Here is a 26,362-nt window from a genome sequence, read left to right as displayed (position 1 = left end):
CATTAATTTTACTTCCCTCAGTTGAAGATTCAAAACTTTGAGGCCTTAAATGTAATATTGTTGCAGTAGGGGAAAAAAAAGAAGTTCTTTACTCCGGTAATTCATTTTTTAAGGCGAGAAGGGAAAGATTTAATAGGAACCTGAGGAGTAACTTTTTTATACAAAGGGTGGTGGGTGAAAGGAACGAGCCACCAGAGGAGGTAGTTGAGGCAGATACTATCGCAATATTTAAGAAACACATGGAGAGGTGGATGGATAGGATAGGTTTAGAGGGATATAGGCCAAACGCAGGCAGGTGGGACTAGTATAGATGGAACATGTTGGTCAGTGTGGGCAAGTTAGGCTAAAGGGCCTGTTTCCACACTGTATGACTCTATGAATAATTAGATTGTAGAACTAGCTAACAAATGAAATGACTGCAACAAGCTAGATGCTTGTAAAAAGGAACCATGTGCGGGAGCAAAAAAATAATAAAAAGACAAGCTGAGAGACAATATGAGGCTTGACTGATGGGAACGAAAGTACCAAATTAATTTGACCGTTTCTATACTGTACATGCCATTGTTCTTATTTGTAGACAAAAGGGTTCTAGTCTGCATATCATGCAGGTTCATGAAGCTTTTGGTTGCAGTGCATCAATCTAGTTTTTAAACATGTTAAAGAGGTGCCAGTGGACCAGTACGTACCATCACAAATAAAAACACACGCACATACATGTAATTCTATGCAAACACAATATCCTAGTCATGAAGATATGAGATAGCAATGCAGCATGTTCTTTTGCTGAAAAGATGGGTTTGTCTCTAATGTTTTTGACCTTGAAACACCTAATGGTGGCGTCCACCACAGGATTATCTGCATCCCCCATCTAAAGCAAATGAGATCAGGTTTGAAGGCAGAGGACAAAATTTGATAATGTTGCCAGTTTGTTTTGATTACACATATCACCTCAGCTGTACCCAACAAAGAAAATGGTGCACCAAGTTAAATGAGGCACCTGCAAGAATACCGAATAGAAGCCAGTAAAGTGCGATGGGACTACAAAAAGTCCAAATAAGTTGCATTTCATTTTGGTACTACTTCCAATGAGCAAGCTAGTTGGTCTTCATAAAACCATCAGGGTGATGAACATGTGAATGAGTACAAGCTTATTGAGAGGTGTTTGGAAGTCCTTGCTTTACATTCTTTTGGACCAGTGTTGCCAACTATCAGGCTATTAAACACTACAACCTCCAAATAAAAATCAATTGACTGGTGCAATTGGAAATCATGAGCCTCATGAGGAAAGGGAGTGGCGATTGAATTTATGACAATAAAACATTCTTGACTCTTGACAATAAAGTTCAATTTACAAATCTGCTACAGCCTTAAATTAGCAATTAAGTATTTAGAAATTAAATTTCATATATTAAACAATATTTTTTCAATTGAAAAAAGTTGTGTGCTGCATTGTTAATGTAAATGCAGAGGAGGTTAACGCTGCTCTCATCAGCTGCCTCAGAACACCCAAAGTTGAGGTCATCCTCGATTGAGGGTGCTGCAGAGGATAAATAATCGCACTAAAAATGTTTTCAATAATTTCCAAGAGTTTTGAACTTATACTTGTGGAAAATGGAAATTTAACAGCAACATTTTATTGTAATACCCTTCAACCAGTGTGTAGTCATGAAAACAGGGTGACAGAGTATCACTAACTCACTAAGCCAAGGCCACTTAAAACTAACCAGCCATTCAAAACTTTTGGAGAATTCACACTACCATCACTAAAACAAAAATCACTAGTTTCATCTGGTTTGATTCTGGAAACTATTGGGGAATTCACTTAACAGCAAATTTATATCCAGCAAAAGGGAGGGAAATATTGTGGGTACAAAAAGGATCACAAAATATGTCCAGTTAACTGATTTAACATAGCAAAGTCTATAAACAATTTGAACATGGGAAAAAGGAAACAAAAATACTAGGAAAAACTACAGAGCAAGAGGCAGCAAAAACAGAAATAAAATTCAATTTACAGGTAAAATTGGAAATCTTCAGGTTCATGAAAGGGAGTGGTGACTTTACAGACAACTCAGTTTGCTACTAACAACAAACATGTAGGTGAACCAGTCCGAGTCTAAAGGTGTAGATAATGAAAATTACTCTTCCTTCTAGGAGGTAATCAACAGGTTGGAAGATCACAGAGAGGAAATTCAATATTAATTAAACCCCTTCATTTCTGATGAAATTATTTCAAGAGGAGGATTCCTAAACAATGATGAGTTTTACATTATAACTAGAAAATTATATTGCACCTAAAAAGGAATATCAAAATAATATTGTTTCTCCTTGCGTGGTTCTATTCTACGCAGAAATTCATCAAGAGAAAAACTGAATAACAAAAGACAGTGCTATTGCAATGATTTGTTCATGACATTCGACGGGGAATTTCTCCAGAGGATGCAGCAAGACCTCTTTCCTAACCTCACCACACCAACTGACAGAACGCTGATAACAGCTGAGAGGGGAAGGGGTGATCAGAGAAAGTTGTAGAATGACAAGAGTCATAGATGAGGGGGGATAGATGGAATATGGTCAGAATCTTTTCCTCACCAAGAGAGAGGGCATAGGTTTAAGGAGAGAAGGAAGTTTAAAAAGGGGGTTGGAGGGGAAGACAGACACACAGACCAATAAAAGAATTTCAGGGAAACTTCGACAAGTACATGGACAGGAAAGGTTCATAAGGATATAACTCAAACGCGGGCAAATGAGACAAATATAAATGGGCATCTTGGTCAGCATGGACGAGTTGGGTCAAAGGATCCCCCTCAAAGTTCTACGACTTTGACACACAAAGTGATTGTCATCTGGAAATAATTGCCCACGGTGGTGATGGTGGAGTCTAGATTTAAGAGATATATATGGAGACGGATTCTAGAATTATTTTTGCGCTTGACCAACTAGATTTGTAAAACAATTTTTAGGTGGGACGAGAAAGTGGGATAACAGAACTAGTGCTGATGGTCAGTGTAGACCCAATGTGCCAAAGGGCCTGGTTCCATACTTTATGTTTGAAAATTGAAGCGGATTAACAGGTCATTAGTAGAACCAATGTAATATGAAACAACTCTGAATTCAGGTGGTACTTCAAAGGAATTCAGTTTTCTTCATCCAATGCACTTATTGAATTTATTTAGTATTCAACAAATGATCAATATTGCTATCTTTCAATTACTGTACAATACTGTTTGAAGGCACGGCAAAAGAGTGGGTAAAAAGTTTTTATTCAACTCTATTCAATAATTGATGCACAATGGTCAGTACAGCTCATTTGTGTGCTGTCTTTTACAAAGTGTTTGAGAGCTTTCAATAGTGCCGTCATGCAGAGAGTTAAAGAGAGCAAAGAACAAACAGAGAGGAACTCAGTGGGCTAGGCAGCATCTTTGGAGGGAAATGGACTATCAACATTCTGGGTCAAGATCCTTCACCTGGACTGCAATAGGAGGGGAAATACCAGTATAAAGAGGTGATGGGGAGGGATGGGGTGGGATCTGCAAACACATGGTTGTGATGAGTCTGGGTGGGAACATTGTAGAGGAACAGCAGAGCAGGAGAACACACAGGATTTTATTTTTTAAGAAGTACACAGATTATCTAGCAAGATACACAAAGTGGAGTCAATGTAACTTTTCGATTAGTGTTTATTAATACTCATTTATTTTTAAGAACCAATAATTCAAATGTGAGAATTTACCTTTTTGCTTCAGCTCTCCACCAATCAATAACTTTATGAGCAAAGGAAAAGCCACCCACAATGCTGGCACATAAGCAGAGCACAGGTCTCGTTGGGTAAAGCAAATCAAAGTGCAGCACCAGATTGTCAGAGAGACATCAAAGTACAGTTCCGATAGGTAAACCTTGTTCACGTTCTGTGCACGGGTAAAAAACAGAATTTAACACAAGTGACAAAATTAATCACAAAATTTAGTGTGTTTACAGCCTATCCTTTGTCAATTATTTTTTTTAAACTGGGGACTACCATCTACTACCTGTGCAAGATGCAGTTGACAGTGAGACTGATTACCTCCCAGAGGGGATGCTCCCTGCCATTAACCTCTTCCCCATAAAGGAGATCATACCCAAGTCTACATTAGTACAACCAATATGATAAGAAACAACACCAACCTCAGGTGGTACTTCAAAAGGAATTCACTTTAATTTTTCTTCATCCAATGTTTTATTGAATTTATGGTAATTTATTAAATATCGTCATCTTTCAATTACTGTACAGTGCCAAAGTAGAGATGATTGAAAACTTCAAATTCCTAGGAGTCAATATCACCAACAACTTCTCCTGGACCACCCATATTGAAGCAACGACCAAGAAAGCACACCAAAGCCTCTACTCTCTTAGAAGGCTTAGGAGGTTCAGCATGCCCCCTATAAGTCTCACCAACTTCTGCAGATGCACCATGGAAAGCATTTTATCAGAATTCATCACAGCTTGGTTTGGGAACAGCTCCATCCAAAACCGCAAGAAATTGCAGCGAATTGTGACACAGCCCAGGCCATCACATAAACCAACCTCCCTTCTATCGACTCCATTTATACCTCACGCTGCGTCGGCAAGGCCAGCAGCATAATCAAGAATGAGTCGCATCCTGGCCACTCCCTCTTCTCCCCTCTCCCATCAGGCAAAAGGTGTAGAAGTTTAAAAACCCACACCACCTGATTCAGGGACAGTTTCCCCCCAGTTGTTTTCAGGCAACTGAATCATCCTACCACAACCAGAGAGCAGTCCTGAACCAATCCCCTTCTACCAACACTCTCCTCCGCCTAGCAGAGCTGGTTCTTACCCTCAACAACTTCTACTTTGACTCCTCCCACTTCCTCCAAACCAGAGGCGTAGCTATGGGCACTCGCATGGGCCCTAGCTACGCCTGCCTCTTTATCGGGTACATCGAACAATCCCTGTTCCGGGCGTACACCGGCCCCATCCCCGAACTCTACATCGACGACTGCATTGGTGCTACCTCTTGTACCCATGCAGAACTCACTGACTTCATACACTTCACTTCCAATTTCCATCCTGCCCTTAAATATACCTGGACTATCTCCGACATCTCCCCCCCGTTTCTGGACCTCACCATCTCCATCACAGGAGACAGACTAGTGACGGACATTTACTATAAACCCACTGACTCGCACAGCTATCTGGACTACACCTCTTCCCACCCGGTCCCGTGCAAAAAGTCTATCCCCAACTCCCAATTCCTCCGTCTACTCCGCATCTGCACCCAGGATGAGGTGTTTCACACTAGGGCGTCAGAGATGTCCTCATTCTTCAGGAAACGGGGCTTCCCCTCTTCCATTATAGATGAGGCTCTCACTAGGGTCTCTTCCACATCCCGCAGCTCCGCTCTTGCTCCCCCTCCCCGCACTCGCAACAAGGACAGAATCCCCCTCGTTCTCACCTTCCACCTCACCAGCCAGCGGATCCAACAAATCATCTGCCAACATTTCCGTCACCTACAACGGGACCCCACCACTGGCCATATCTTCCCATCCCCTCCCCTCACAGAGACCATTCCCTCCGTAACTCCCTGTTCCACTCGTCCCTTCCTACCCAAACCACCCCATCCCTGGGCACTTTCCCCTGCAACCGCACAAGATGCAACACCTGTCCCTTTACCTCCCCCCTCAACTCCATCCAAGGACCCAAACAGTCTTTCCAGGTGAGACAAAGGTTCACATGCACCTCCTCCAACCTCATCTATTGCATCCGCTGCTCTAGATGTCAACTTATTTACATCGGCGAAACCAAGTGCAGGCTCGGCGATCGCTTCGCTCGGTCCGCATTGACCAAACTGATCTCCCGGTGGCCGAGCACTTCAACTCCCCCTCCCATTCCCAGTCTGACCTTGGAGCCTCCTCCAGTCATGGGCCTCCTCCAGTGCCATAGTGAGGCCCACCGGAAATTGGAGGAACAGCACCTCATATTTCGCCTGGGCAGCTTGCAGCCCAGTGGTATGAACATCGACTTCTCCAACTTTAGATAGTTCCTCTGTCCCTCTCTTCCCCTCCTCCTTCCCAGATCTCCTTCTATCTTCCTGTCTCCACCTATATCCTTCCTTTGTCCCGCCCCCTGACATCAGTCTGAAGAAGGGTCTCGACCCGAAACGTCACCCATTCCTTCTCTCCCGAGATGCTGCCTGACCTGCCGAGTTACTCCACCATTTTGTGAATAAATACCTTCGATTTGTACCAGCATCTGCAGTTATTTTCTTATACTGAACCACTGTCTACTTCTTTAGTGACCCTCAGATTATCCTTGATCAGACTCTGGTTTGGCTTTACCTTGCACTAAACGTTATTCCCTTATCATGTATTTATACACTGTAAATGGATCGATTTAATCATGTATTGTCTTTCTGCTGACTGGTTAGCACGCAACAAAAGCTTTTCACTCTAGCTCGATATACATGACAATAAACTAAACAACATTGTTTGAGAACACTGCAAAACAAACAATGGAAATTTACTGCAGTACTGTTATATCATGCTAAATAAAGCGTGGGAACAAATTGAGAATTTCTTTGTTAATTTACTCAATTTTCAAATTGTGGATCTTGTTATCAAATGTACCCATATTTATTGCCAATCGTTAATGCGTGAAAGTGCTTGTGAACCTACTACAACCGAGTGACTTACCTTAGTCTGGGGTCACATACCAGCCACACCAGGCAGAGACAGTACAATTCCTCGCCCGAGGGACACGAGTGAATTAGATGGGTTTTTATGATACTAAGTTTTGTGATCATCAAAATGTTGTTCCAAATTTCAGATTAGTCAGAATTTAAATTCCACAGCTAGGATCCGAATTAAAGGATTCGGCAATGCTAATCCAGTCACTTTTTCCCCAGGGTGGAAATATCCAGCACCAGAGGGCATAGTTATAAAATGAGAGGGGGAAAGTTTAATGAAGAGGTGCAAGGATATTATTTTTATTTACACACAGAGAGGGTGATGAGGGCCTGGAATGCATTGCCAGGGATGGTGGTGGAGGCAGATAGGATAGTGGTGTTTAAGAGGCTTTTAGATCAGCACATGGAAGTGCAGGAAATAGAGGAATGTGGATCATGTGCAGGCAGATGAGATCAGTTAAGCTAGGCATCATGTTTGGTACAAATATTGCGGGCTGAAGGGCTGTACTGTTGTATGTCAATTGCTCTGCCACCAGTCAATCCAAAAAATCAGCTTTATTCCCCTATGCAGGTAGTAAAGGGAATAAATGTGACCTTGCCAGTAATATCTGCAAAGTTTCTTAAAAAAACATTAGACAGCCCGATAATGCCAAAAGATTAATTAGGCAAATTGTAGAACACACAATTAAGTTGCAAAACCACTAATGTTTTATCAGCCAGAGACATGGAGTGGGGTTCAGAGGACATGGAAATTATTGGTCAAGCACTAAATGATAAAACAGCCCCTACCCTTACCCTTCCCCATCACTGTAACCCACTCCAGCCCTCGCCATCTCTGAAACCTGCTCCATCCAGTCCATTTTACCCTCCCAGCCTACTATTCTACTTAGCCTCCCCAGCTCAGTAAACCCCCCCCCCCCACCGCCTCCGACCTCCTACCCTCTGTAACTTCCTACCTCTGTAACCCCCTCCCTCTGCCCTTCTCTGTTACACTCCCTCTCCATCACTGTAACCCTTCCCATAAAACAAACGCCATCAGTATACTTACTCCATAGTAGAAATTTTTGGCCAGTGTATGAATCAGCATAAGTTTAAGGAGGGCTACTGAGCCATACAAGATGATGGAAACGTAGAAGTGACTGTACCAAGACATGGAGTGTCCAGTTAGGGACACAAATACTGCTACAATAAGAATGGCCACAAAGATGATAAACCAGCTTAATATGGTGATGCCAATTCCATACAGTAGATCACTCCTATAGTGAGATCCTGTAAATAAATCATACCAGTTAACACTCTGCAGCAAAATCCCGAAGATAGCCAAAGGGATTTTAGAATCCAATATTAATAACAATGATATGGCATCTTTAATATGGAAGAAACAATCATAAAGAGATACAACTTGGAATGAGATCCTTCAGCCCACTGAGACCATGCTGACTGTCAATCACCCAATTACACTATTCCTACATCAAAACCATTTTATTCCCCCCACATTCTCATCAACTGTCCCCTGTTTCAGGGAGAAAGTACAAACTCCACAAAGACAGTGCCAGAGGTCAGGATCGAACCCGGGTCACTGTTGCTATGAGGCAGTAGCGCTAGCAACTGCCCAACTGTGCTGTGCCCAGTTCTGGTTGCCCCACTATAGAAAAGATATGGATGCTGTGGAGAGGGTGCAGAAGAGGCGTAACTGGATGTTATCTAAATTTAATGGGTATTAGGTTTAAGGAGAACTTGGTTTGATAAATAGCGATAATGCTAACATGTTACTTTCAGGCAAGTGTCACTTTGTCTACTTAGGATACTCTCGCAGTGCCTCTCCCCCAGATCCCAGATGACCAAGGAGGACAAGGGTAGCAGCTGCATTGAACATCAACTCCTGCAGGCTCCCCTCCCATATCATCTTGACTTAAAAATATAATCGCCGGTCTTACAATGTTACTGGTCTAAAACCCACAACATTACTCAACAGCACCATCAGGGCCGCTTCACCAGAAAGACTATTAATTCAAAAATTTGACATCACCATCTTCTCAAGAGTAATTACGCCAAGTTCCACCAAGATGCAATACAGAACGCTGCAGGAGATCAGCATAGCGTTCTCCGCGTCTACACATTTGTAAGGAACATGCATTTGTGGGATGAGCAGCAGAGCTGAGTATATGGGTTGCGCCCATGAAAAATTTGCCAAATCTTCTCTGCCAATGCCAAACAGCTTATTCTGCTTTTGCTATTGACTCTTGTTTTGAGCTTCTGGTACCCCCAGGTGCTGACAAGCAGGTGCCTGATTGGCACCTGATTGGCAGCATCTGTGAGCATGGGCCCTGCTACAGTGGTCAGTAGGTGTCTGCTCCAAGAATCGGCATGCCACGTTTGACTGATCTGGATAGGGCCCGTGCGATAGGGCAACTTCAAGCTGGTGTTCCGCAAAACCAAGTTGCGGCATTATTTGGAGTGAGCCCTAGTACCATCTCCAAAGTGAAGGCTAAGTTCCATATAACGGGGGATGTCAGAGACAGGCCGCGAAGTGGGCGTCCCAAGAAGACGACACCGGAGAAGACCGTTTCCTCACCCTGTCAGCACTTAGGAACCGTAGGCTGTCTTCTACAGATTTGCAGTCAAGGTTTGCAGGACGATATGGCCGACGGCTCTCTGCCCAGACAATTCTGAACAGACTGCACGCAGCCGATCTCCGGTCTCATAGGGCTGCCAGGAGGCCTGCCATGACTGCCCTTCACCGTCAGGCCCGTTTGCGCTGGTGTCGGCAACACGTGCACTGGAACCTGAACATGTGGAGGAACGTTATGTTCAGCGATGAGTCCAGATTCTGCCTACGGCAGTTGGATCATAGGGTCAAAGTGTGGAGAAGACGCGGAGAACGCTATGCTGATTGCTGCACCGATAGAGTAACATCTTTTGGTGGAGGCAGTGTGATGGTGTGGGGCGGCATCTCCCTCACTGTAAAAACGAGGCTTGTCATCATTGGAGGCAATCTCAATGCAGAGAGATATCGAGATGAGATTCTGCAACCAGTGGCAATCCCATATCTCCAGTCTGGGACCGAACTCTATCCTCCAAGATGACAATGCTCGCCCCCACAGAACAGGGTTTCTCAGAGACTACCTCCAGAATTTGGGAGTGGAGAGGATGGAATGGCCTGCCAGCAGTCCTGACCTCAACCCCACTGAACACTTGTGGGATCAGCTTGGGCGTGCTGTTCGTGCCAGAGTGACCAACACAACCACGTTGGCTGACTTGCGACAAATGCTGGTTGAAGAATGGGATGCCATCCCACAACAGTGTGTGACCAGGCTGGCGACCAGCATGAGGAGGAGGTGCCAGGCTGTTGTGGCTGTGTATGGTTCTTCCACACGCTACTGAGGCTCCTGTTTATTAAATGAATAAATTGTTAAATTGCCAATATGTCTTGTTTCTTCAGACTTCAATCATCCAATCCACCAAACAACACCGAACAAGAGTCAATGGCAGAATAAGCTGTTTGGCATTGGCAGAGAAGATTTGGCAGATTTTTCATGGGCGCAACCCACATACTCAGCTCTGCTGCTCATCCCACAAATGCATGTTCCTTACAAATGTGGCACCATTTAAAAGGGAAATAAACAGGCTTTCCAATGGTATAAGATTTATTGCCAAGAAGCATTGTTACAACAAAGAAATAATCTACCAAACACAAATTTCCTTACTTTTTGTGCTATGTTTATATTAGAAATGGTCACTAAATGCAGCCTTCTCAAAATATATATATTTTAAAACTTAAGATAACAATTAAAAATTGTCTTACCATAAGTTTTTGATACAGAGAACTTTCTACCCAAGTAGAGGACACTTGCAACAGCAACCAGACAGTTTATTATAGTACCAATTCGTTTTGGATAGGCCACAGCAAACAATCCAAGCACATCAAAAAACACCATAGAGCCGTGTCGATACTGTGCGGAGTCAGCCAACTCCTCAGATGTTGCCAGGTACTGCAGTACGGCCAATATATTATCACCTACAAATAGCACAAGATGGTTTAGAATAAAACGGCTATAAAAAAAGCACTTATGCAGTGGATGCAAATAAAGGCTCAAGAAATTGTGATTAATTACTAAAGCCTCATTTTGCAGATACTGCTTAGATGAAAACAGAGAAGATAGCCAAAAAAAATAACAAACATTTAAATTACAGTTCTCCATAAACATACACGTTTACACAACATTGTTTTTTAAAGGTTTCCCTGCTTAGAAGTTTGGGCTGGGAGACAGGTTTACCCTGCATTAGAAATGAAATAGTTGGGACATTGACAGCAATCCATTGCCAAAGTTTGGGAGCCTCTTCTCAAACTTGGAACCTTTAACATCAAGTACCGCCAGGGATCAGGCACATGAATGTCCCAACCAATACATCATCCCAACTTGGAAATATACCGCCCCTTCGTCAGCTCTGGATCCATATCCTGGAACTCCCTACCCACCACCACTGTGGGAATATCATAAGAGGAGGGGCAATGGTTTCAGACCTTCTCTGGGGCAATTAGGGGTGGACAATAAATGTTGCCCTTGTCAGCAACATCCATATCCCACAAAAAATTCAATACGTTTTAACAAAAACCTTTATAACTGAATGATCAGGGCTGTGGTTTTACTTGGTGTCAAAATTGTTAATTCCCCACATTTGAAAAGCATCCTTAATTGGTAGTCATCTTTAACCTTTAGCAGCACAATTCAGAACAAGTTCACTAAGTTTACTTCAGTTACAATAATATCCCGTCATCTCACAACTGATAAGTTTGAGCTATGAAGAATGGCCGGCCTTTTTTCCATTGGTAGTCCTTTGACTTCCAGAACTTGGCTTTCATCCAAACATACAATGCCCTCCATAATATTTGGGACAGATCCATCATTTATTTATTTGCCTCTGTACTCCACAATTTGAGATTTATAATAAACATAGCACAAAAAGTAAGGAAATTTGTGTTTGGTAGATTATTTCTTTGTTGTAACAATGCTTCTTGGCAATAAATCTTATACCGTTGGAAAGCCTGTTTATTTCCCTTTTAAATGGTGCCACATTTGTTAGGAACATGCATTTGTGGGATGAGCAGCAGAGCTGAGTATATGGGTTGTGCCCATGAAAAATTTGCCAAATCTTCTCTGCCAATGCCAAACAGCTTATTCTGCTGTTGCTATTGACTCTTGTTTTGAGCTTCTGGTACCCCCAGGTGCTGACAAGAATGGGATGCCATCCCACAACAGTGTGTGACCAGGCTGGTGACCAGCATGAGGAGGTGCCAGGCTGTTATGGCTGTGTATGGTTCTTCCACACGCTACTGTGGCTCCTGTTTATTAAATGAATACATTGTTAAATTGCCAATATGTCTTGTTTCTTCAGACTTCAATCATCCAATCCACCAAACAACACCGAACAAGAGTCAATGGCAGAATAAGCTGTTTGGCATTGGCAGAGAAGATTTGGCAGATTTTTCATGGGCGCAACCCACATACTCAGCTCTGCTGCTCATCCCACAAATGCATGTTCCTTACAAATGTGGCACCATTTAAAAGGGAAATAAACAGGCTTTCCAACGGTATAAGATTTATTGCCAAGAAGCATTGTTACAACAAAGAAATAATCTACCAAACACAAATTTCCTTACTTTTTGTGCTATGTTTAGATATATAATGTGGTTAAAGTGCACATTGTCAGAATGTAATAAAGGCCATTTTTACACATTTTGGTTTCAGCATGTAGAAATTACAGCAGTGTTCATACATAGACCCCCCATTTCAGGGCACCATAATGTTTGGGACACAGCAATGTCATGTAAATGAAAATTGTCATGTTTAATATTTTGTTGCATATCCTTTGCATGCGATGACTGCTTGAAGTCTGCGATTCATGGGCATCACCAGTTGCTGGGTGTCTTCTCAGGTGATGCTCTGCCAGGCCTGTATTGCAGCCATCTTTAGCTTATGCATGTTTTGGGGGCTAGTCCCCTTCAGTTTTATCTTCAGCATATAAAAGGCATGCTCAATTGGGTTCAGATCAGGTGATTGACTTGGCCACTCAGGAATTGACCTTTTTTAGCTTTGAAAAACTCCTTTGTTGTTTTAGCAGTATGTTTGGGATCATTGTCTTGCTTGTAGAATGAACCGTCAGCCAATGAGTTTTGAGGCATTAGTTTGAACCTGAGCAGATAGGATGTGTCTATACACTTCAGAATTCATTATGCTACAACCATCAGCAGTTGTATCATCAATGAAGATAAGTGACCCAGTACCTTCAGCAGCCATACATGCTCAGGCCATAACATCCCCACCACCGTGTTTTACAGATGAGGTGGAATGCTTTCGATCTTGGGTAGTTCCTTCTCTCCTCCATACTTTACTCTTGCCATCACTTTAATCTTCTTCTCATCTGTCCACAAGACCTTTTTCCAGACCTGTGCCTGTTCTTTTAAGTACTTCTTACAAAATTGTAACCTGGCCATCCTATTTTTGCGGCTAACCAGTGGTTTGCATCTTGCGGTGTACCTCTTTATTTCTGTTCATGAAGTCTTCTGCGGACAGTGGTCATTGACAAATCCACACCTGACTCATGAAGAGTGTTTCTGATCTGTCGGACAGGTGTTTGGGGATTTTTCTTTATTATAGAGAGAATTCTTCTGTCATCATCTGTGGAGGTCTTCCTTGGCCTGCCAGTCCCTTTGCGATTAGTTAGCTCACCAGTGCTCTCTTTCTTCTTAATGATGTTCCAAACAGTTGTTTTTGGTAAGCCTAAGGTTTGGCTGATTTCTCTAACGGTTTCATTCTGCTTTCTCAGTCCCACAATAACTTCTTTGACTTTCATTGGCACAACTTTGGTCCTCACGTTGATAACAGCAATAAAAGTTTCCAAAGGTGATGGAAAGACTGGAGGAAAGACTAGGTGCTGAGAACTCTCTTATACCTGCATTAAGGAGGCAATTAAACACATCTGAGCAATTACAGACACCTGTGAAGCCATGTGTCCCGAACATTATGGTGCCCTGAAATGAGGCGACTATGTATAAACACTGCTGTAATTTTTACATGGTGAAACCAAAATGTATAAAAATGGCCTTTAATAAAATCTGACAATGTGCACTTTAACCACATATGATTTTTTCTATTACAAATCTCAAATTGTGGGAGTACAAGAAATAAATAAATGATGTGTCTTTGTCCCAAACATTATGGAGGGCACTGTAACTCAAAGACTACTGACAGTAAAGTTCTAATTAAGGAAGGCTATTAAAAAAGCGTAAATTCCTGCTAGCAAGGCAGAACAGAGCAGCTTCTTAAAAAATCTATCATAAGTTTGATGCAAGAATGCTTGGGACAGTGTGAATAAGATGTTCTGACCCTGAGAAGAGAACTTGAAGCATCAAGATCAGAGCACTATAAACCTGCTGACTGCAATACACAAAAATACTTGTGAGCATTATTTAAAAAATGAATAAGTAAAAATTGGAATTACTTTTGCAATGAGGAATAACTACAAATTGCTTTTCCGGAAATGAATATTGTTTTATTCTCCTGCATGCAAGGTTACAAGTGAAAAAACATTTTTCTTTATAAACTGAATGTGTAAAACATTACTATACGAGTTGATTTGCAGAAAGATATGGCATGTGAACAAGCTTTTTAGCCCACCAAGTTCACGTCACCTATCAGCTACTTATTTACACTAATCCTATGTTAATCCCATTTTCCCTATATTCTATCAGATCAACAGATTCCACCACTCTTCTTACACGAGGGGCAATTTGCAGTGGTCGTTTTTTTTCACACAGAGAGTGGTGAATCTGTGGAATTCTCTGCCACAGAAGGTAGTTGAGGCCAGTTCATTGGCTATATTTAAGAGGGAGTTAGGTGTGGCCCTTGTGGCTAAAGGGATCAGGGGGTATGGAGAGAAGGCAGGTACAGGATACTGAGTTGGATGATCAGCCATGATCATATTGAATGGCGGTGCAGGCTCGAAGGGCCGAATGGCCTACTCCTGCACCTATTTTCTATGTTTCTATGTGCTATTTACAGTGCAATTCCAATAGTGCAACATTGTGGCTGAGATGTGTTGCACTAATACCAAATAAAAAGAATTACACTATTTACAATTAACAGAAACATTATATCAAACCTATAATAGAAGTAGCAAATAGATACCGAGGAGGCAACCTACCATGAGAAATTGTACTGTAGGAAAAAAAACTGCAGATGCTGGTACAAATCGAAGGTATCACAAAATGCTGGAGTAACTTAGCAGGTCAGGCAGCATCTAGGAGAGAGGGAATGGATGACGTTTCGGGTTGAGTCTGAAGGGTCTCGACCCGAAACGTGACCCATTCCCTCTCTCCTAGATGCTGCCTGACCTGCTGAGTTACTCCAGCATTTTGTGATACCATGATAAATTGCAGAATAACAGATCCTGTTGGACACATCACCAAACAGTGATAGAACATCAAATTTAAAGAACTAATACACACAAGATATCACACTAAAGAATGGCAGATGGGACAAAGTAAAAGATAGCTTTCAAAAGTGGATGGATATTTGAAGAAATGGGGAGAAAAATTACACATTTCTAAAAAGCCAATGCAGGTACAATCCAACTATCTGCGTTGTAAAACCTTGCAAGGCAGAGGAAAGGGCCCAATGTAGCCATAAATGTTGATGTCCCTTTTGGAAAACATATGAGCCAAATGCAATAACTCTCTTCCAATAGATCAACTGCAGCTAATAGAAAGATAAACGTGCATTTATAATTAGTTAGTCTATTAAACAAACATAATGTTACACAAAGTCAAAGTCCTTCTTATTTTTGAAGTCACAGAATACTGACCAGCCCTCTGAATGGAGTCCAAATGGATTCGGTCTGCTGTGTCATATTTTGTATGGTAAATGTAACCATTCTCAATGAAAGCCAAATCTATTCCTAAAACAGAAAATACACAATTATATGGTCTCAAGAAAATTATTTGCACGGAAATATTTTTGCAAGAGAATTAATCTGTTGGTTTAAGAAAAGCACAAAACATAGAAACTACAATGCAATCTTAATTACCTACTAATTTTTTGTTGGTCGAGTTTCAGCAGTTTGTACAGTAGCCAGACCTTGCACCAATGCCAGTTTATTTATTGGTATTATGGAATTTCTTACCAAGAATAGAAATGACTACATTACAATATTAAAAAAAATAATTAAATCAAAGTTCAATAACAATCCTGGCTACATGGATAGACATTCATTCCAAACGTATCAATTTATAGCAATGGTAAGAAGGAAGACCACAATCTCAATTATCATTTGCAATGATAAAGCTTTACGGGACACTTGATACATGAGCAAGCAGGGAATAGTGGAATTTGGACCACATATGGGCAGATGTGCAGTTTAAACTGGCATCTTGGCCAGCACAGACATAGTGGGCCAAATGGCCCATTCCTGTACTCTACAGACTGTCCCTGGTCTTATGGACACCCCTACATACAAACAAGCTCCCATAACATTATTAAATTCCATATTCCTATGTTCATTCCTTTGAACGCAGAAGTAATTTCCTCTCCCTCTTCCATTTTAGCAACTGCTCTTTTCAAACAGTTTTATGTGGTTTTGATGCCATTCATTACAGAGATATGGTTATGATATAAAGTGATGTGTATTTTCTGACTTACGGGCCTCTGCAAATATGAAATCCATTTGTGATAGCCCATACTGGTCTACGTTCCATCTATCTATAGAATTTATCATTTACGAAAGAGTGGATAGAAGTATTCCATCATGACAAGCAGACAATTTGCTACCTATTTACTAGTGATTGGGGTCAAGACCTTCTATATATTTTTAAATTTTTACTTTTAAAGACACCATTTTTCATAGTTACAGATACTGTTACGCTCCTATACAAAGCCATGCACCTTCAAATTTTGAAGTAGAGTGTGGGCAGATTCCAACCACAATCCTTCTTTGGGCAGCTATCAGAAGGTGTGTAGCACCAATCCCAGTCCCAGGCATCTGAATTTACATTCAACCTACAGGATACCAGCAAGCTGCCACTCACAATGCTCAGGAAAGGAGAAAAAAAACACAGTGGGAACTGAAAACCATTGCTTTCCATTCCCCGGTATTTAGTTTAAGTGGCAAAGCACAACCCAATGCATTGATTCATCAATGCATTGATTCAACACTGCGCATGCAAAAAATGTACATGAGAAATTAGTTTGAAAAATTAAATGAAACTCTCGATATTTTACAAATCCAGGAATAACCGAGTTTAAAGATACAGCGTGGAAACAGGCCCTTCGGCCCACTGAATCCATGTCAACCTACAATCACCCATACACTAGTTCTATACTACACATTAGCGACAATTTACAGAAGGCAATTAAACTACAAATCTGCACATCTTTGGAATGTGGGAGGAAACTGGACGACTCAGAGGAAACACACGTGGTCACAGGGAGAACGTACAAATTCTAAAACTGCGCCCATAGTCAAAATCAAACCCGAGTCTCTGGCATTGCAAGGCAGCAACTCTATCGCTGCACAACTGTGCTGCCCTGTTGCAATCATTTTATTGAGAAATCACCAGAGAAACACACTGTACCTGGAATATTGCCATAGTCCCGATAGATTCGAAAATCTGTGTCAGAAGGAATGATCCCACTCTGAAATACTTCCTGACCAACAACAGATGCAAAAGGATGCTTTGCTGCACGTGCATACGCCTGGACCAACCAGGGATTTTCAGGACCTTTAGGAGTTCAAATGGAGAATAACAGAATGTCAAAGAATGCCAGTCGTTCCAGCAAGCAAACAGGAGTGGAATGTTCCAGATTCACAGCAATACATCCAGCACCCATACACCCACCCCTACCTGCTATACATGAAAGATTGGCAATGTTTCATTTGGGAGCTTCAGCTGAATGCTTTCAGATCCATCCGCAGTCTCACCCCTTTTCTAATCTGCTCAAGCTCTATAGCTCTCCATGCTCAGCCCTAAATTAAATCACATCACCGTTGACGATGGTACCTTCAAACGCCAAGGCTCTAAATTCTGCAATACCCTCCATAACCTGCTTTCTTGCATCTGCTGTTCAAACGTAGAATCCTTGACCTGAAATATCAACTCTTTCTCGCTACAACACAGCTTAATCTACTGTGCTTCCAGCATTTAAAAAAAACAACAAAAAACATATATATATATGTATATATATATATATATATATATATATATATATATTCCTTTATTTGTCCCACACCGGGGAAATTTGCAGTGTTACAGCAGCAAAGTGGATAGCAAGAGACATTCATTATAAATAAAAATAAAGATAAGGATAATTGTCATCATTTACTGTGTTTTTTCTTTACTGTTGACTGGTCTGCTGGGACTAGCGCTGGTTGTGCAGTCTCTCAGCAGCAGGAAGGAAGGACCTCCGATATCTCTCCTTCACACACTCGGAGTGAAGGAGTCTTCCACGTTTGCTTCAGATTTACAGCATACAATGAATTTTGCTTTAATTACTTTCTAGCTTTCCTCAAAACTTGTAAAATAATAAGCCTGAAAGCCAGGCTGAACCCAACATTCTACCCGAATAAAATAAATAATTACCTGTCTGAAAAACAAGCTCCTTCCCTCCTACACCAGCAGCTTCTAGATTAACAAATGCCCTTATTAGCTTAGCCCAAGGGTGCTGTGTAATAAATCCATGGCTTGCCTGCCGAAAAAAAGACAGAAACTGGTTGGTGCATTCACTGTCAAGCAGATTTAACATTCCTCTACTTTTGGTTCTCTATTTTTCAGTGCAGTGGTTATCACTACATTTCACCTGTAAAATATTTTCTTCAGCACCATTGAAAACGAATATGATTGCATGTTGCAGAGGGGATGAAGACTTGGACAACACATTCAGAATTTCCAACAAAACTGCACAACTGACTGCATCATCACTGGCACCTGCCAAAACAAAAGCAACAAGGTCATTCTTCACTAAACAGAATTATTTGACATGCTGGTATCTATATACTAATACTCTCGTTTGTTTGTTCATTTGTTCCTGAACTACAGCCAAAATGGTACACGATAGCACAACAATTTTGGGCCCACCTTACTCACCGTCATCCCTTTGGTGCTAATGGAAGGTTTCATGGCAATCGATGTTATATATTTAAAGTTATTCACATTTTAAAGTTTAAATCTATCTCCTAGGGAGGGAGCGGGAGGGAGCGGGGAGGATAAGGGGGGTTGAGGGGGATGGAGTGGACGAGTTGGGGGATGGAGTGGGTGGGTGGGGAAGGGAGGGGAAGGGGCAGGAGAGGGAGGGGAAGGAAAGGAGGAGGGGAGGGAGAGGGAGAGGGGGATGGAGGAGGGAAGGGGGGGGGGGGGAGAGGGGAGGGAGGAGAGGGTGCTGCGCCAATGCAGGAGGTTTGGGCCCAACGGATCCACTTGGTCTAGTTTATACTAATCATCCAAAGGTTAGTCAGCACATCCATAACAACATGGGACTATTTATACGTTAGTGCAGTCCCAATCTCCTAACCTACCTCATTGCAGCCCTTGCACTTTTTTTCAATTGAATAAATGTTATTAGCCAATTATGTAAACATACAAGGAATTTGCCTTCGTGCTTTGCTGCAAGGATAACAACACGATATACAGTAGACAATTAAAAATAAAACATTATAATTTAAACATGTGAAGAATAAAATAAAATACCAGAGCAAAAGGAGGCTACAGACTTTTGGCTGTTGAGCAGAGCTACTGCTCATGGAAAAAAAGCTGTTTTTATGTCTGGCTGTGGCTGCTTTGACAGTCCGGAGTTGCCTTCCAGAGGGAAGTGCTTCAAAGAGTTTGTGGCCAAGATGAGAGGGGTCAGAGATGATCTTGCCCACTCGCTTCCTGGCCCTTGCAGTATACAGTTCAACAACGGGGGGAAGATTGCAGCCAACAATCTTCTCGGCTGATCGAAAGACGCGCTTCGGATGTCATGTTTGGTGGCTGAGCCAAGCCAGACCATGATGGAGATGGTGAGGACAGACTATGATGGCAATATAAATGGACCATCATTGTCTGCGGCAGATTGTATTTTCTCTGCTGCCGCAGGAAGTACATCCTCTGTTGGGCCTTTTTGACTGTGGAGTCGATGGTGGCCTCCCATTTTAGGTCCCTGGAGATGATGGTTCCAAGGAACTTAAATGACTCCACAGATGTGGCTGTGGTGTTGTTGATGGTGAGTGGGGTGAGGGGAGGGAGAGTTCTCCTAAAGTCTACAATCAATTCCATTGTCTTAAGAGCATTGAGCTCCAGGTTGTTGCAATGGCACCAGGGCACCAGCTGTGTCACTTCCTGTCTGTAGTCAGATTCCTCTCCATCCTGGATCAGTCCAATCAGGGTTGTGTCATCCGCAAACTTGAGGAGCTTGACAGAGGAGTCTGTGGAGGTGCAGTCGTTGGTGTAGAGAGAGAAAAGGAGAGGGGAGAGTACGCAGCCTTGCGGTGCTCCTATGCTGAGGGTCAGCAGGTCTGAGATGTGCTTTCCCAGCCTCACATGCTGCTTCCTGTCTGTCAGGAAGTTGGTGATCCACTGACAGAGGGGTTCAGGCACAGTCAGCAGGGAGAGTTTGGAGTGTGGTAGCTCTGGCACAATGGTGTTGAATGCAGAGCTAAAATCCACAAACAAAATCCTTGCATAGGTCCCTGGCGGTCTAGGTGCTGGAGGATGAAGTGCAGGCCAAGGTTGACTTCGTCGTTCACTGATCTATTGGTCTGGTATGTAAACTACAGGGGGTCCAGCAGGGGGTTTGTGATATTTTTCAGGTGGGCCAGCACAAGTCTTTCAAGGGTCTTCATGATTACAGAGGTCAGTGCGACAGGCCGGTAGTCATTAAGACCAGTAATCCTTGGCTTTTTGGGTACACCTTATCTGCACTTTCTTTGTTATAATGCTGTTGCACTATCTTCTGCACTCTGTTATTTTTCTCCTTGCACTACCATGTTGTACATGTCTGGCTCCATTGTATAGTATGATTTGAATGGATAGAAAGCAAACATTGCTATCCATTCCATTGCTACCTCAGTACACGCGACAGTAATAAACCAACACCAATGTTACACGGCATGCAATAGAGAGAACTAAGCAATATCACACCAATGAATCAGATAGAACAATCTAAAGAACACGCAGTGGCTGTCTGCAAGGGCTGGTGATAGGCAGGCTGGTCAAGTAAACAGCTCCATCATTGGCTTCTACGGGTGGAGCTCCATCAACATTACTTTAGCTCCCTTTGCGTTCTAGCCGCAAGGCTTATTGATAGCAGCACATCCTAAGGTTCACCATTGCTGACTCCAGTCCACGTGGAGTTTACAATGGGATCTTTCTGTCCACTGAAACAGAGGTCCAAATCTACCTTTATGGAAAGAAACTGGTTCAATAACACAGGTTCCTTGAAAAGAGAAATCAAGCATGCTTGCAGAAAATTGCAAATAATTTTACCAGGCCATTGGAAAAGCACGTGTTAATGGAATTAGTGGAAGTGGATAAGTATTGTTTGCAGATTATAGTACCAAAACCACATTGTATCCTTGGATAACCGTTAAAAGAACAAGAGAAGTTTATGTTCATGAAATTAATGTCAGCTTCATGCTAAGCTTCATTGTCTAAGTATCACAATCTCACTAAAAAAAGGAGCTTTTTTTATATGCTGATCATTTGGTCTTAAATTTCTCCCCCACCCCTAATTTACAGGCCAGACAAACAAAACTTTGCCCCATCCCATGCTCCAAGGCTTGACGTTAAACTGGAAAGGATGTTGTTAAGCTGGAAAGTGTGCAGAGAAGATTTAAAAGGATGTTGCCAGGACTCTACAACCTGAGCGATAAGGAGAGGCTGAGCAGGATAGCAATGCGGAGGGTGGTTTCATAGAGGTGTATAAAATAAGAGAAATAGATAGGAGAAATGCTATTTACCCAGATTAGGGAAATCAAGAACCAGAGGACATAGGTTTAAGGTGAGGGGGTAAGATTTAATAGGAACCTGATGGGCAACTTTGTTTAAAAAATAAAGGGTGGTGGGTATATAGAACGAGCTGCCAGGGGAGGTAGTTGGGGCAGGTACAATAACAATTATTTAAAAGATATTTGGACAGGTACATTGATAGGATAGGTTTCAAGGGATATGGGCAAAATGCAGGTACGAGGGACTAGTGGAGGTGGGATATGTTGATCAGCATGGGCAGGTGGGGTGAAAGGGCCTGTTTTCACACTGGATGACTCTAAGACATGTGGTCAGAGTACAGAAGAAGAGTCTCAAACCGAAACATCACCCATTCCTTCTCTCCAGAGATGCTGCCTGTCCCGCTGAGTTACTCCAGCTTTTTGTGTCTATCTTCGGTTTAAACCAGCATCAGCAGTTCCTTTTTGCACAGTAGAGTGACACATGGAATACCAATTCCAATAAGATTGGTTGGATATAAACATAACACAGATCACTAAATTATTTAGAGAAATAGATAGAAAAAGACACAAAAATAATTTTTACCTGGGCTATTGGCCACAGAATCAAAATGGCAGTTTGCAAGGACAGCATGCTTCGCTCCATTTACTGGTTCCAACTTCACAACAACATTAGCGATTTTAGCATAGTAACTGGTGAAACCACCCAGGAAATCAATGTTGAAAAAGCCAGTCGGTCTCTGAACGTCCACCGCAATGCTGTGCACTGCTTTACTTCCTGCTTTGATCTTTTGGATCTGGTCCAGGAGGTAGGTCACCGTCAGCATTTCATTGGCAGGGCTCCCAGCCGGCCTGGCTCCAAAATTAGTGATATCCTGGAGATATTTCCTATGCAAAAAAAAAAGGATTTGTTATCTGATTACATGCAAAAAACCTTACTGTTCTAAAGTAATGCGGCAAAAACATCCTGCATCATCCTTCTCATGCACATTTTGAATGCATGTTCAAATAAACTTTGAATGGACTACTCTGGTACATCAGTTAGCACTCAAGATATACTCCTGGCAACAGGTGCACCATGGGAATAAGCATTGAAAGAGGCCATTGCAGCATTATAGAGGGGGACATGCATTATTGATACTGCTGCTGCACAGGGACCTGGTGAGGGCTCATGTGGCAGCCCTGTAGCAATGAAACAGATCAAATTGTACAATTGCCTCATGGCGTTTGCATGAGGCACCTGGTAATACTGCCTGCAAGGGTTACTGCTGTGTGGATGAGGGGCGTGAGCAGTGTAGCGCTATGCACCAAGGCATGGGACCTACGGCTGCACCCTATCTGACACAGTGGGTATGGCACATCACTCAGGACTGATAACACCTGCTCCATGTGCTGACTGACCACTTAGACTTTACATGCACTCATAACCTCCTTACTGTTTTAATTTTAGAGGTACAGCGTGGAAACCTGTCCTTCGGTCCACCAACTCAACGGCGATTATCAATCACCCCTACACTAGCTCTACGTTATTCCACTTTTGCATCCTGCGCACGAGGAGCAATTTTCAGAAGCCAATTAACCTACACACCTACACATCTTTGGGATGTTGGTGGAAACTAGAGCACTGGGAGAAAACCCACGCGGTCACAGGGAGAACTTCGAACTCCGCACAGACAGCAGCCATAATCAGGATCGAACCCGGGTCACCACCGTTGTGAGGCAGCAGCTCTACCCACTGAGCCAATCAGAATAAAATAGCCAGGTTGCAGAGAGCTGTGCAGCAGGTCCTGCCGACATTGGTCAGAGAGCAAAGGAAGTCTCTCAGCACAGAGAGCAGCCACTGTTGCTTGTCCCCAGCCATGGCCTCATTCATCCTGAACCCCATATCTCAGCACAGAGCAGTCATGTTGCAGCCTAGCATCAACTCTCAAAGGCATCCACCGTACATTGCCTCAGTGAGTTGTATTACTGCCATTTCATCGCTGCAAGGGACAGTGTGTTGTACCAGCTGCATGCATTCCCAGCGGATGTCTTTTATAAAACACAAGGGAAATGTACCAGTATGCGCTCAGTTTCCAGGACGAATAGCATCCGAATGAATCAGTGCTCCAACCCTACTCTACTCTGTCTATTTTTCCAAGCATCTCCAGTTCCCTGTGTCTCTCTCTTTTTATTTTCTGTTGTCCCTATCACCCATGCAAAATTAGAAATTATTACTGTGCTTGCAATGATTTTATATTCCCCACATTCAGCAGTACTAAGGCTGCCAATAATAAGCAATAGAATGGAGTTAAACATTTTGCACACTCCTTTAATAGTTGTTAAAATTGCACAAATGAAGGGAAAACATTTTTGCAACACATTCCCCCGATATTAAATGGCTTGCCTTTTAATGCTCAGGATCACGCAAAATGTAACTGCTCTATTTAAAAACAGATTCGAAAATGGGGAACAGCACTCTAAGGGAAATTAAACACTCTTCCACAAAAATAATGACTAAATAAAGTTTTGATATATCTTATACAATACACACAAGACAACTCTTCATGCTTAAGCCTCAACAAGCAATTCAGCAGATGAAGTCGACACTGACAAAACCAGTCATAACTTCAGCTCATATTTACAATTAAAGAAATGCAGTCAAGAATACAAGCAAACCAACCTCCCTTCCAACAATTCTGTCTACACTTCACGCTGCTCCGCAACGCCCCAAGCATAATCAAGGACAAGTCTGACTCTGGTCACTCCCTCTTCCATCGGGCAGGAGGTGCAGAAATTTTAACATGCATACCAGATTCAGGGACAGTTTCTTCCCAGCTGTTATCAGGCAACTCAACCGCCTTCTGATCAGCGAGAGTGCAGTCTTAACCTCCAATTTACCTCAGTGGAGATCATTGAATTGAATTGAATAAGTTTATTGGCCAAAGTATGCAGATACCAGGAATGTGCCTTGGTGCTCCGCTCACAAATGACAACACAAATATACAGTTAACAATTAAGAATAAAGCATAAACACATCAAAACAATAAAGATACACCATTAGAGTCTAATCATGTGGGTGAAAATAAACCAGAGCAAAAAAGAGACTACAGACTTTGGTTTTTGAGTAGAACTATCACTCGTGGAAAAAAGCTGTTTTTATGTCTGGCTGCTTTGACAGTCCAGAGTTGTCTTCCAGAGGGAAGTGTTTCAAAGAGTTTGTGGCCAGGGTGAGAGGGGTCAGAGATGATCTTGCCCGCTCGCTTCCTGGCCCTTGCAGTGTACAGTTTGTCAATGGGGGGAAGGTTGCAGCCAACAACCTTCTCAGCTGTGCGAACGATCCGTTGCAGCCTCCGGATGTCGTGCTTGGTGGCTGAGCCAAACCAGACCATGATGGAGAAGGTGATCATTGCCTGTGGCAGATTGTGTTTCTTCAGTTGCCGCAGGAAGTACATCCTCTGTTGGGCCTTTTTGACTGTGGAGTCGATGGTGGCCCCCCACTTAAGGTCACTGGAGATGATGGTTCCAAGGAACTTAAATGACTCCACAGATGTGACTATGGCGTTGTTGATGGTGAGTGGGGGGAGGAGAGGGGAATCTCTTCGAAAGTCTACAATTAGTTCCACTGTCTTGAGAGCAATGAGCTCCAGGTTGTTGCGATGGCACCAGGACACCAGCTGTGTCACTTCTCATCTGTAGGCAGATTCCTCCTCATCCTGGATCAGTCCAATCAGGGTAATGTCATCCGCAAACTTGAGGAGCTTGACAGAGGACTTTCTTTAATCAGACTTTATTTTGTACTAATGTTGTACCCTTTATCCTTTATCTGTGCACTGTGGACAGCTGGATTGTAATCATGTACAGTATTTTCTTTGACTAGATAGCACACAAACAAAAGCTGTTCACTGCATCTCAGTACAAGTGACATAATAATAAACTAAACTAGAACCTGTACAGGAAGGAACTGCAGATGTTGGTTTATACCAAAGATAGATGCTACATGGTCCGCTGAGTTACTCCAGTATTTTGTGTCTCAACTAGAAACCCTCATATGACACAATTAGTGTCACCCTGATGAGTATATAAATATAGAGTGTGCAAATAATCTACATGTTCACCAGTCTATTTCACTTTTACTAATCTGCTGGTAGTAGTAGTCTGACAAGCAAAGTTGCAGATTTGTGGAATTCTCTGCCACACAGGGCAGTGGAGGCCAAATCATTGGATGAATTTAAGAAAGAGTTAGATAGAGCTCTGGGGGCTAGTGGAACCAAGGGATATGGGGAGAAGGCAAGCACAGGTTACTGATTGTGGACGATCAGCCATGATCATAATGAATGGCAGTGCTGGCTCAAAGGGCCAATTGGCCTCCTCCTGCACCTATTTTCTATGTTTCTATATGAAAGTTTTAGCTAACACGAATGAATGGCCCAACCGGTACCAATGCGCGAGATAACCACTTATGAGGTGTTTGCACAGTAATCAACCAGAACCTCAACTGCAGTGACCCAGTGGGGTCTACAGCTCGATGTCCAACTGATGTAGTGACCCAAAGGGGTCCACAGCTTGATGTCCAACTGATATAGTGACCCAAAGGGGTCTACAGCTCGATGTCCAACTGATATAGTGACCCAAAGGGGTCCACAGCTTGATGTCCAACTGATATAGTGACCCAAAAGGGTCCACAGCTTGATGTGCAACTGGTACCAGCAACATAGCCGCGCCCT

At 42.6% G+C, this 26,362-nt stretch overlaps 1 protein-coding gene across 1 annotated transcript in view; it reads right to left on the bottom strand.

The window, feature by feature from the left end:
- Positions 1-26,362, bottom strand: part of ermp1 (endoplasmic reticulum metallopeptidase 1) — a 46,249-nt gene that overhangs the window by 19,415 nt on the left and 472 nt on the right. The window contains exons 2-9 of the mRNA XM_078395934.1: positions 22,243-22,544; positions 18,536-18,663; positions 18,319-18,424; positions 17,314-17,460; positions 15,549-15,641; positions 10,489-10,701; positions 7,732-7,952; positions 3,734-3,908 (exon numbers count right to left, since the gene is read on the bottom strand). Of these exons, the coding sequence (XP_078252060.1) occupies positions 3,734-3,908; positions 7,732-7,952; positions 10,489-10,701; positions 15,549-15,641; positions 17,314-17,460; positions 18,319-18,424; positions 18,536-18,663; positions 22,243-22,544 (1,385 nt within the window). The remainder of the gene's footprint in view (positions 1-3,733; positions 3,909-7,731; positions 7,953-10,488; positions 10,702-15,548; positions 15,642-17,313; positions 17,461-18,318; positions 18,425-18,535; positions 18,664-22,242; positions 22,545-26,362) is intronic.

The sequence above is a fragment of the Rhinoraja longicauda genome, chromosome 3, assembly GCF_053455715.1.
Source record: "Rhinoraja longicauda isolate Sanriku21f chromosome 3, sRhiLon1.1, whole genome shotgun sequence".
NCBI classification, from domain to species: Eukaryota; Metazoa; Chordata; class Chondrichthyes; order Rajiformes; family Arhynchobatidae; genus Rhinoraja; species Rhinoraja longicauda.
The sequence above is the reverse complement of the archived record's forward strand: the minus strand, read 5'-3'. Positions and strand labels throughout refer to the sequence as shown.